This window comes from Temnothorax longispinosus, chromosome 4 (genome assembly GCF_030848805.1).
Source record: "Temnothorax longispinosus isolate EJ_2023e chromosome 4, Tlon_JGU_v1, whole genome shotgun sequence".
NCBI classification, from domain to species: domain Eukaryota; kingdom Metazoa; phylum Arthropoda; class Insecta; order Hymenoptera; family Formicidae; genus Temnothorax; species Temnothorax longispinosus.
The window spans coordinates 9,004,150-9,016,970 of NC_092361.1; the positions used below are offsets into that span (position 1 = coordinate 9,004,150).

The 12,821-nt window shown below is 37.1% G+C and overlaps 1 protein-coding gene across 1 annotated transcript; it reads right to left on the reverse strand.

Moving 5' to 3' along the window:
* Positions 1-5,551: 5,551 nt before the first annotated feature.
* LOC139812060 (uncharacterized) lies at positions 5,552-12,551 on the reverse strand. The gene is made up of 6 exons (XM_071776690.1): positions 12,396-12,551; positions 12,217-12,325; positions 9,386-9,894; positions 6,375-6,573; positions 5,833-6,002; positions 5,552-5,593 (listed from the first exon to the last, which is right to left on the reverse strand). The coding sequence occupies exons 1-6, from the start codon at positions 12,549-12,551 to the stop codon at positions 5,552-5,554; spliced, it is 1,185 nt and encodes a 394-aa protein (XP_071632791.1).
* Positions 12,552-12,821: the final 270 nt, after the last annotated feature.

The following is a 12,821-nucleotide window of genomic DNA, read 5'->3' on the forward strand; positions in this document are numbered from 1 at the left end:
TAGAAGCTGTCCAAATAGGTCGCGTTGCATTTTCACTTTCACTAATTTACCCGAAACTTTTACTTGTGTTTTGGCCTGTGATGAGGCAAAATTCAAGATTTTGTTCTTCTTCAAACTCCGATCAAATCTATTTTGATCCAAGGCACATTCATCAATAAATTTATTGCGCAGATCTTCTCCTGCGTTCTCCACATTCAGTAAAAAATTTGCTACACAATCGTCTGCAGCTCGACCACTAGCAATATTAAAAAGTAAATCCTTATCTAATGTACTATCAAAGGGATTAACGCTTTCTTCAATAAGTTTGATAAATTTTTGGAGTTGGTGACTACTTTTTTTTATTATACTCTGCTTCAAATCATCTGTCACATCTTGTTTTTTTTTCAAACCAGTCTCTTCCATTACGTGGCTAATAATTTTTGTACGTATGCTGTGATCTTTGCACCAACGTAGTCGAGCTGATATTGAATTAGTGCAATAAGAAATACCTATAAATTTAATAAAACATTTAAAAAAATTTATTATCATATGTTGAAGAAATAAATTATATTTTTTATTGCATAACAATAATATAGTAGTTACCTGTTAATTTGTTCGCAGCATCTGCATTGATTGTCTGCTCTAGTGTCAGATCTATGGGCTGCCTGGACAAATCATTGTCGGTCCTTTTAATTCCAATTCCTTTTTTCAATTCTTGTAATAGTCCTGGATGCGTTTTATCTACTCTTAATAAATTGTCATGGTACTTCACTAAGTATCTCGAGTAGTTTTGTTGATTAAATAAGAAAAATAAATTTGCAATTTTCGGTAAAACGTACATGAACATTTTAAAATCTCCTGCTCTTATACTGAAACTGAACATCAGAAAATAATCGATGAATTGAGCATACATCATAAAGAATTGTGGCGTTATTCCGTGTCGACCTTCAAGTGTGTTTTTTTTATATTCTTCATATTCAGAAAAGATATTAATTAAGGTTTCATTTTGCAACGTTGGACTATCTGACTTTTGTTTGACGAAATTTTCGAGATAGTTCTTAATCTCGGTTGTTTCGAATTCAGGGTTTGTTTCCAGAAAACTTTGAAAATGCAATATTTGTATTGCAAGTGTTACTATAGGATGCAGTCTTTTACACCGATTAAAGTGTTTGCCAAGAATGAATCCATTTACTGATCCAGCAGCTAACATATCAGCACTAGACATAATAGCAGTCACACCGCATTCGTCGATAAATTTTCCTACGGCTTTGAAAAATGCTAGCTGAATATGAAAAGCACCTAAATGTACAAAAAGTCGATCAAAACGCTCTTTCTCGTTGGTTTGTATCTGTAGAGCTATTTTTGCGATGGCCAAATCGTACGTAACCTGCATATATTGTTGGCCGCATTCGTCAGCTGCTTGTATGCTTTGACGCATTGTTTCTTCAACTACTGCTGGATTGGTTGGCGATGAATTTATAGTAGTTAAATATGAAATTCTTTGTTTTGGAGATGCGTCTTCATGAATCCTGTGATTATATCCTACCCACATCGGTATATTTGGAATATTCAAGTTGTGCGAAAGCATCCAAGCAAAATTGATTTTTTTGAAAGAATTGAGACTTTCAGGAATTGAAAGGCGCGCTGGATGATCTGTGCCTAACAAATGCTCTGAAATTGTTAATTTCTTTTTTGGTTTCTGTTGCAATTCAAGAGTAGGTACATCAAAGCTTCTTCTCATTTTTTTTTTTGGTGGCTGTTCGGATGGTAGTCTCGCTCTCATTCTGGCTAACATTTGAAAGAGCTGAACACGAATCGGAATCTTGATTTATGTCTAAATTTGGAATATCTTGATAAATTATGTTAACCGTGTCATGTAAAGTATCATTCCCTGACGTTGTATCGACGAATCGGTCAAAATTGTTCCAAGCTAATCCAGTACGTAGACATGATGTTCGTAAAATATCCTCTGGACAGACGTCCGAGTTTTGAGCTACAGCTAACGTTGATTCGGTTTCCAATTCTTCAAGCCTAGTATAACTAGCAACTTGACCATACCTATGCAGAATTTTTAAAACTTTTTTGCTATTGGTTAATCCTTTAATAGCAAGACCAAGAGTGATTTGCTTAGAGGGTTTTATTTCTCCGTTTGAAACAGCATAAATTACATCTTGCGAGAATGATTTAGCTAATCTATGACAAATCCGGCTTTGCTTGCGCCTATAATTAGAACTACTCAATAAAGTAACGTAGAAATCGTTCAGAAGAGATGGTATCTCTGAACATTTACCGGCAATCAAGTCCTTCGTTTTTATATTGTCTGGCAACTTATTTTTCCTTACAGACCTCGCTTCTTCTCTCAAAATAAGTGCTGCTCTGTTTACAATATCACGCTTTTGTAAAATTTCAAGGTCAGTACTTCCCATTATGGCAGCACCGTAAGGCTTTATAACTTTTTTTTTATTTAATGTTACAATACTGATTTTATTTTGGAAAATTTTCAGTAAATCGTTTTCTAAATACCGTGCAGGGAATGCTGGACATTGATATAAATTGTCTTTTTCATATTCTTGTTTCAGTAAATTAGTGTATAATGTTTGGCAATAATTCAGAAAAAAAAACATTTCTCTTCTGATATAACATTTTGAGCAATGAACGAACAAACTTGTGCATAAACATTTGCTCTAATATTTCGTTTTTCGTGCCATTCTTTTTGTGGTTGCTGTGCGAGGGTAAGCGATTCACAAGTGCTTTTAATTTTGTTTTTACAACTGGCATGATAGTATGCAGATTTGTCTTCAGATTTTTTTGCATCTTCAAATGCGTTCCATAAATCTATATTTTCAATCAAAGCTTTGCTTTGTAACCTTTCAAAAGTTGCTGTTTTAGAAATAATGTGTAAATTTTCACAACGACCTTTGAACGTTTTGCATTTTTTACCGCAAAAAATACATACTGCTGTATCTTCCGATTCTTCAAACTCCTCTTCGTCAGACATTTTTTCCTGCACATTGTCGTCTTGCTGTTCTTCCAATAAATCTTCTTCTTGAGATTGAAGCTGGTCTAAATCTTGAACTTCTTCTGATTCAGAAACGACATATTCGAGTTCGCTAAAAAAATATATGACTATTAACATATTTTTTCATAATAAATTCATTCAAATTTGTGAAATCAGCGAAAAGAAATCACGGCCTAAAAGAAAACTCGTGAAATCATGCTGAGTAAAAATTTTTAATTAAAATAATATGTGATCTCTATTGATCACATATTATTTTAATTCATATTGATCTATTGAGTTTTATACTATTTGGTCATTACTTTTCACTGTAAAAAAATTAGTAAAAAAAATTGTTTAATATTTTTGTTTTGAGGAATCGCAGGCCCAAACAGGGAGAGAGGAGGAGAGGGAGAGGAGAGGAGGGAGGGGAGAGGGAGAGAGAGAGAGGGGAGGAGAGAGGGGGAGAGGAGAGAGGGAGAGAAGAGGGAGAGGGAGAGAGAGAGAGAGAGGGAGAGAGAGAGAGAGAGGAGGATAATCCTCTTAAGCGCCAAAAGCCAAAGCCATAACATATAATACAATACATGACTAAAAACTAGATTACATGTGTGTGCGTGCTATTACACGCGCGTTCGCAAGCATTAACGATTTAAAAGACTAGAGTCATTGCTTAATAAGTAATTATATAATTTGTGTTTAAAAATAATTAACGACTCTGAATTACGCAGATCAGGCGGAAGACCGTTCCAAAGTTTAGCCGCTCTATAGCTAAACGACCGTCTATGAAACTCCGTACGACACAGAGGCAAAGTGAGAACGTCACCCAGAGCTCGAGTATCACGTTGAGTCATGTTGCATCTATATTCAAATTTATTATACAGGACACAGGGAATCTTAGAGTGCAAGATGGAGAAAGTTAAGTTGCCAATAAAATAGTTCCGCCTCGAACTTATCTTCAGCCAATGAAGCCTTTCAAAGTATGGAGTGATATGTTCGTCCCAGCCAGCTTGAAATATAAAACGTACGCAGGCATTAAATGCTCTCTGCAGTCGCAAGTTTTGCTCACCCGTTATATCAGTGAGGACAGCGCAGCAGTAGTCAAAGTGAGGCAAAATCAGGGCGGTTATTAACCGTACCCGAAGAGCAAGCGGAAGCAGGTGCTTGCACAATTTCAGCTGGTACAACGATGCATTTACCCTAGAGGTCGTTTTGGTGACTTGCTTATCCCATGATAAAGTACTAGAGATCATGAGACCCAAACATACCACAGATTCGCTATACTGGATTGCATTTCCATCTACAAAAATTCTTGGCAAATCGTGTTTATGAATTTCATTCACATATCTCGCTGTCCCCATAATCATGGCAGTTGTCTTCTTTGGATTTAAGGTCAATTTGTTGGCAGTTGCCCAGTCAACTATACTTGAAATGTCCTGGTTTATACGTTGTATCGCGTCACGCAGATATCTAGGCTCCACATGCAAGTAGATCAAAAGGTCATCAGCATAGAAATTGTATTTACAGAACCTCAGGATCGATCCAAAACCCAGTAAGTAAAGAACGAATAACAGTGGTCCCAGTACCGAACCCTGAGGAACTCCCGCAAAGATCGTTCTCCTAGTTGATTTTTCACGAGAAACAGGATCGCGGACTGCCTGTTTCCTATCATCCAGATAAGCGCAGATCCAGCGAAGAGCAGAGCAAGAGAAACCTGCATTTCTTAATTTCTCTATTAAGATTCTGTGGCAGACATTATCAAAAGCCTTGGTAAAGTCGAAGAAAACAGCAACGGTAACCATTCTTGAATCCGCCGCTTGTCTCACATCGTCAAGAAACCTTACCAATGCTGTCTGAGTGGAGTGGCCCTTCCTATACGCAGACTGATACGGATCCTGAATGTCAGATTTCCCGAGATACTCCTTGATTTGGTCCGCAGCGATACGCTCCATAGCCTTTGATATCGCACACAAAATTGAGATAGGTCTATAATCTCGCAGTTCCGAGGGACATTTAACCTTAGGAATAGGGCATATTAAGGCCATCTTCCACAAGTCAGGATAAACCCCTGTTGTGAAACTGTAATTAAAGATATGCATTACTGCTGGAAGAATGCTGGGCAAGGCTGTGACAATTAATTTAGCCGACAATCCATCTTCACCAGTGGCGTTAGATTTTATCCTTCGCAGCGCATTGACAACTTGTTGTGGCTCAACGTGACTCCAATAAAATTTTGCATCACTATACACCTCCTCGCCCAGATCATAGACTTCCCTATCTTCCTCTTCTCCATCAAGCCTCGTAAAAGAACCCGAAAAATAATTATTTAAATCCTCGTTTGAGAATAACACTCTGTTCATGGTGTTCGATTTAATAAGGCCAAGATGTTTTAACCTCTTCCATATAGAATTCATATCTGTGAGATCCTGAAATGCAATGAGATAGTACTCGCTTTTAGCCTCACGAACCATGCTTTGCGTAAGATTTCTCAGAAGTCTGAACCTTTCATAATTCGCGTCTGTTCTCTGTCTCCTCCATCTTCTCCTTGCTTTGTCTCTTTCGGCCATTTTTGACTTAATGTCATTTGAGAGCCATGGTGCCGGCAGGTGCCGAGGTTTGATCCTACGGAGAGGCGCATGCTTGTTGTAACATCCAATAACATTCTCATTAAGTATCTCTACTTTCCTATTTATATCAATAGCCTCGAATAGGATGCTCCAGTTACAAGAATCAAGCTCATCAAGGAAGCTCTCGGAATCAAAAAATCGAAAATCCCTGACCCAGACGCATCGATCATAGACACGTTTAATTCTGAGGTCATATTCAACATAGATCAAATCATGTGCCGAAAGAAAACTTACGTCATGTTGGCCGTAGGAGATTAATTTTTCAGTGTCATCGATTATGCACAAATCAAGTCGGGTAGAGGACGCGCGCGTATGATGCGTTGGTGCATACGGCACTAAAGAAAGATGAAGCGAATTAACAAGGGTCCTAATTTGCTCCGCGTCAAAAGACTGAGAGTCCAGATCTGCGTTAAAGTCACCAAGAATGATTATGTGCTTATACAGAGCAGACAAATCTGCTATGGTGTTGAAAATGTCTGACAAGTATCCACAGTGGGGGGGCCTATATACCACTGTGAGTAGAAGCTTCGAATTTCCGTCAGCTGAGATCTCCGCCATTAAGTACTCAGGCTTTCTGCAGTATTTGTCCTCGGAGTGATGGATCACTCTGGAACTGAGCTGGTCACTCAGGTAGACCGCAACACCCCCGCCAGTCTTGCCAGCTCGATCCTGCCTCACAATATGATACCCCCGCAAGAAACCATCCTAGAGAGAGAGAGAGAGAGAGAGAGAGAACGAGCACGTGGAATTTAAGGGAAGCGCGCCGTTACACTTACCTGCCTTTAATTGATTCGGTGGTTGCGTTTCTGAATTTGTAGAAGGCGGAGAATCATCGATTGGTGTCGGTTTGTACTTTCTCGAGAGTGCTGTAAACCGCTTGTAACATTCTGAATGATAACCTTCATTTTCAGTTAGTTGAGCAGGCAAAGTTAGATCACCATACACTAGCTTATTTGCCTTTTTTATAGCTAAAATCTCCAAACATTTTTTAAATTTTTCTTGATCAAATTTAATAATATTTCGGTTTTTCGGCTTCTTTCGGCACACAAAACAGTATAATAATTGTGTAGCCATGCCTCACAGCACGTTCTCTCGCACGCACGATCAAAGCAGTACTGTATAGTTTGCGGCCAAAACAGCACAGCTTTTTTTGTGTGTTTACGTTTATATTCTCAGGCTTTCTTTAAATTGTTTGAAATTACTTTCAAAACATAACTTGTAATAAATTTAGTATTTAATTAACAGTAACATTGGTAAATAATAATAAACTTTTAACGAATGAATTTTTAGAATAAGTTATGAAAAACAATCATTTCTTACAATGAGATTTATATAGAATCGTGAATTTATTATTTATTAATATGTTGAATATATTTTCTTTGACATTAAAAAAAATATTAATTGAAAAATAAATTTCCTTACCAAAACATAAATCATAATGGAGTAAATAAAAGTGATTATTAACACAGCTATAAGAAAACTGTCCGTTCGTTAATATTAATGAAAAATATAATTGTTATAATTTGACTATGTATTACCATTTTGGCAACGTCTACCAAAGATTTAGCCACCTTTCAGCGGAGGTAGAATGTAATTTTTAATCGAAATAGTGCATACACTGCTTGTAGACAAAAAATCAGCTTTGTAGATTAATATTCCGCGGCGGAAAATGCAAAACTTCTCCGCGAACTGCAATGGCCCGGAGCGCAGCGGCCGCGGTCACGCGCTTGCATTCCATTGCGTCTACCGAGGTTTTAGCAACATGAGACGATCGGTAGACTGTATTTTTTGGATGTCTTATTCAATAAACTATTCCAGAAAAAAATTTTAGCCTTGTAGATATAAGTCAAAAATGTTTATTTTTTTCACACTTTGCGTGGGTGGTAGACCTGACATAACAACGCTTCCGACGCGGTAGAATATTATTTTCCGGTATGTTTTTATGTCATCTGTGAGTATGTAAAATTTCAATCTTGTAGATATAATACATTTATGCAATTTTTTGCAACATGTTGTTTAATTTTTTACTCATTTTTGCAACACTAAAAGTTTGGTAGACTTGCACTTTCATCATTGATACTGTCTAAACTATCATGGGAAAAAAATCTAGCTTTATAGATATTAACGCGAAAAATCTGTCGCTATCTCCCGGGCTATAACCGTACCGTTCGACGCTACCGGCCCTGCGACGCAGCCGGTATCGAAGGAGTTTGTCTCCTCCGTCTCTGACTAACGTATTCTGTTAGATATCGTTAGACCGTTGTATTTTTCGTTTGCCGTCGAAATGTTTTGTACTCTATTTTTATTTTCTTTTTGCAACAAAAACAAGAGTTTTTGGGGCCCATCGTTTGCGTACCTTTGCTTTTATCTGAACTTAAACGCCGAACACGATACAAACAAGCGCAGTTCTCGTGTCTTTTTTTGTTTAAGACCGTTTATGTTTTTTTTTTTTAACTTGCAGCTGAAACGTCGTAAAAATATATTTTTTAAGAACGATTCATAACGCGTAAACATTTTTACGTAAAATGTTACGCGTTATCGTGTTAAAGTATAAAAGCTCGTAACGTAAATATATAACAGTGTAAAACTTAACGTAACGGTATGTACGTACTCGTCGAACGATGTTGGAAACATAAGTTTGTTACGTATATTTTTACGATCTCTTCGTGTAAAGAACGTTTAAACACCGTACGCGGCGTTTAAATATTTTCGTCAATTATACGATCGTCACGGTTACGGGTTGTTAAGGTGCGTCTAAAGCCGTACGTCTAGCCAGTTTTTTTTTAGCACTACGCTTTTAAGTGGCTTCATAAAACGGCAAACGTCTTGTTTAGACGTAAAGTACGCCGTACACGTTAAGTCATGGTGGTCGACGTTCGATCGAAAACGAAAAAAAACGTAATATTTTTTGTTATACGTAACAACAACCACATATAACGTCGACCACTATGACCTAGATTTTGCGGCGAACTTTACGTCTAGACAAGATGTTTGCCGTTCTATAAAGCCACGTAAAAGCGTAGTGCTAAGAAAAAAACCGAAAAAAATCAGCTAGACGCACGGCTTTAGGCGCACCTTAAGGACGTTCTCTCGTCCTTATACTAGAGAAACGCGCGTTTCTTAGGATTTTCTTGAACGTGTGACGCGACGTTACGTTAGGTGTGCTTTTAGCGTGGTCGAACGTTCAGTACCTCTTTCGGGATAAAAACGAAAACGACTGAGCCTCAAAGTTTAAAAAATTTAAACGTACGTTTTTTTAGTTTTGGCATTTTTTCCTTCGAGAACTCAACGAGAGGAGCACGTTTGGTTCTCTTGGTCAACTTCGTCGCTCTTACCGTTTAGTCTGGAAAACCTCGTCCGTAGTAAAACGTGAAACTTTGAGGCTCAGTATCTTGCGTTTTTATATCCGAAAAGGTACTGAACGTTCGACCACGCCGAAAGCACACCTAACACGTAACGTATCGTTACAGTTTCAAGAAAATCCTAAGAAACGCGCGTTTCTCTAGTATAAGGACGAGAGAACGTCCTTAAGGATCGACAAGGATCGACGCAAGCACACTCTAGAGTCCCTATATATAGAGTCTGGCCACGTTCGTGTTCCTTCCTCGTGGTCGAAACAACTTTTGTAAAAGCATGGCGGAACCAATAGATGTTGTCAGAGAGAAGCATAATACGTTGAAAAGGAGTGAAATAAAACGTGCGAATACGTAGTAACGTTTTTTTTAATTTTAAATTAAACGGAAGTAAACCGTATGTATAAATTTTAAAATATACGTTAACGACGTACGGTATGCCGAGCCCGTGTTTTGCTACTATATATTTTTTTAGTTACGCGACCTTTCATGCATGAAATTTTTATTCTCGATGCACGAAATCGTTTCTTAATTTTAAAACTTACGTCATGACAGTTGTTAAGACTTGTACAAGAAATATTTTTCATTTTTTCACGAAAAAAACTACGTAACGTACATTTAACATTATTTAAATGAGATAAATCGTGCTGAATACGAACTTCCATATCACGAAAATATTTAAAAACATCTGCGGTAACAAAAAATAATGTCGTATTTCGGAAACATTTTAACGGCACAACGTTTGCATACAAAATCATCGTTCTATTATATTTTGTTGAATCAGCAGACGTTAAACAAGTTGCGCATCGTGCACTTTTACCTCTAGCACGACTGTTAACAGTATAGCCAGCTATATTATATAATACATTTACGTCTATATTATTAAACGTTATATGTTTGAAACTAACATCAATAGAAATATTAGGAACGTGTCCTAACGTTCCTTTTTTTTGTTTATTCAAGAAGTCACATAGAACGTCTCTATCATCTAGATCATACGTTGAATATTTAGACGGTTTTATATGTCGACATATGCAAAGTTCTTCTAAGTCTTGCTTGACGTGTAAGGCCGTGGGTCATTGATGTTTTGCTCTTCGTCTTGAAAATAACGTCTCGACACAGTCCTGCGTAAACCGACCTGTTAGTACAACGACGTAGCCTCTTTCCGTTATCAAATATTTTGTTAGCTCAATACGAGATTTTGTAGTACGCATGATACCACCGTGGACGAGTTTGACGTTGTGATTTTCACCTCGTTCACGATTTCTGAATAGTTCTATAATAGACTCTAGAACGTCAACACTTTGCGTATATTTTTGTTCACTTTTTTCCGTGTCTAATGTTTTACCTACGGCTACTTTTTGAGATCGTGATGTAACAAGTGTAAACCATTTGGAAACAACTTCTATAAATGATGCTGTTGTTTCATATTCTCGTTTACCATTTTCTTCAGCAAGAACGTTGAGTGCACTACTGGTATCTGTGCTCATAACATTTTTCGCTTTATTTACCTTCCGTTTATTATATTTTCCGGAAATAATATCACTATGGTGAAGTTTTGGAGTTACGTTGAGGACTGACGTTTCTTGCACGTCAACTACGTCACTTAACGGCTTGACGTGTACGATACAAGAGGATACGTTATGAGTATGCACGACGGTCTGTGGTACGTGTATTATTTTATTCGTTTCCAAACTTGATCTTAAATTTTTTAAAAGATGTGGCGCCGCAGCAAAAAAAAACACGTTTCGTGTCGTATCACGAGGATGACCTCGTGAATTTTGAATGGGAGAAACGTTTCCCGTTGAACGTCCAAATGCTTTCCACATAGACTGCGTTACGGGTCCCATCGCGGATGTTATACTATGTACATATAAACCAATGGATTCCGCTTTTCTACGTACTGTTTCTATAATAGCTTTTAACGTGGTACCGTTAAATCCATTGGGCGTATAGTAGTAGGCAACAACTTGTTTCCACCGCGAAAAAATACCAGCAAGCCGTATGACTAAAGCATGTGACGCTTTTTGAACGTGTCCTGTGAAAGAAAAAAATTTTTTCTTCTCGTGTAAATACAAAACTTAAAATTTTGCACGTTCTGCAAAAAAGAACCACAATATAAAATCTGTTCTTTTTTGTTGAAGTACGGCAACGGCCTCGTTGCCAGTCGCAAGTACTACGTAAAAATATTATTACTAGTTGTACTTAGCAGTTGCTTTTATGAAAAGAAATGTGTTAACTTTTAACTTTTTTAAACAACTGCAACTACCAAGTGCAAGTGGAACGTACATTTTTAAACTAATAGTTATCGTATCTTATCGTTGTGTCTTGTAACGGGGCCGTTGTGACATGTTATAAGACGGGTTCTTAGGAAAGAGGTATACCTGAACTGTCAGGCATACTACTCGTGCCACGATATGAAAGGGTGGAAGGATCAACGTGTTCTCCAGGTACTATGCTCATTTCGTCAATAGCACGTACAGCATCCTTTTCTCGCTCATCTTTAAACAATGATCGTTGTTTTTTTAAAATATCAAAAACGTCCTCTAATATTCCTGGTTCGAAATCACGGCCTTCTTTTTTTCTTCGTAAAGTACGTTCTGATGGTAAAGGTATATGGTGTTTTACTACGTCATTATATCCCGTGCTGCCACACAAAAACCTTACGTTTAATGCTTTCAGACGTGTGTTGTTCGACCACTTAAAGCCGCGTGACGTTTGACCAAGAATACGTTGACGTTGATCATCGTTAACGCGTTTTCTCAACGTTAATTTTAGTTTTGACTTTAACGTGTCAAGTTCACGTTTTTTCTTTTCATCTCGCAGTCTTCTTATATGTTTTTTAAATATCTTTCTTGATCTTTCAGTTTTATGACGACGTATGTTTGCTTGCTGTAGTTTTTGTGTTGCTTCTTGCGTTCTTACGTCTGCTTGTTGAAGTTTTAGTTTCAACGTCTCATAATCATTTTGATTATATGTTGGAGATGACTCTACGACATCTTCTACAACAGATACGTGTTCTGCTTCTGTGAAACATTCTTTAGCTTCAGAAAAGTTTGATATTTGCATAGAAAGATCTGAGCTGGTTCTGTTATCATCAACGTGATCTTCCGTGTTTAAAACTATCTTCAAAGCTGACTTTGATGATGATTTTTGATTTTGCGTTTTAACATTTTTTGTATCAGCCTGCAAGTACAACGTTATTCGTGCGTTATACACGTAAAACGTAACGTTAATGATACGGTAAGCGCTAAAAAAAATTAACTTACATCACAAGTAAGTATATTATTAAAACGTGTTGGAACTGCGTTTTGCTTTACGTTACGCTTTCCATCACTGCGAGGCTTCTCCCACATATCATCAGAAAAGTGTATCTAAATAATATATACATAAATAAAAAAGACGTGTTTCTTACGTTCATAACAAAGATCGTTGATATCTTACCTCGCCGATAAACACGTTCTTAGATGAGTTATTCAAATCATATTTCTCAATATTAGCACGCCATACGGCTCTTCTACTGGGATCTGCAGGAAGCGAGTAAAGGGAAAAGCCTTTCTGAGACGACGTCTTGCCGTGTGAAATACAACAAGACGGCATTTTAAAATCTGAAACGTCATCGTTTATTTGAAAAAAATGTTGTTTTTTCGGGTAAGGTTAAAAATATGTGAGGTTAAAAAAACAATTTTTATATTAACGTCAAATAACAAATACGTTAATAATAATACGTACTTTAATACAAAATACGTCAATAGTTTTTTATAATAAATATTTTTACATACATACGTCTCTATTTTATTAACTTTCGCTCAACTTTATATTCGTATCAGCTCACGCAGCTGTGTTTATATGTATATATATACTGCCGCC

Excerpts from the sequence above, each read along its gene's own strand:
- LOC139812060 (XM_071776690.1), bottom strand. The coding sequence starts at position 12,551 with ATGCCGTCTTGTTGTATTTCACACGGCAAGACGTCGTCTCAGAAAGGC. Across the intron at positions 9,895-12,216 it reads TATACTTACTTGTGATGTAA|GAACGTTAGGACACGTTCCT; the intron begins GTTAATTTTTTT and ends AACAAAAAAAAG. Across the intron at positions 5,594-5,832 it reads TCTCCTACGGCCAACATGAC|GATCAAACCTCGGCACCTGC; the intron begins GTAAGTTTTCTT and ends GCCTCTCCGTAG.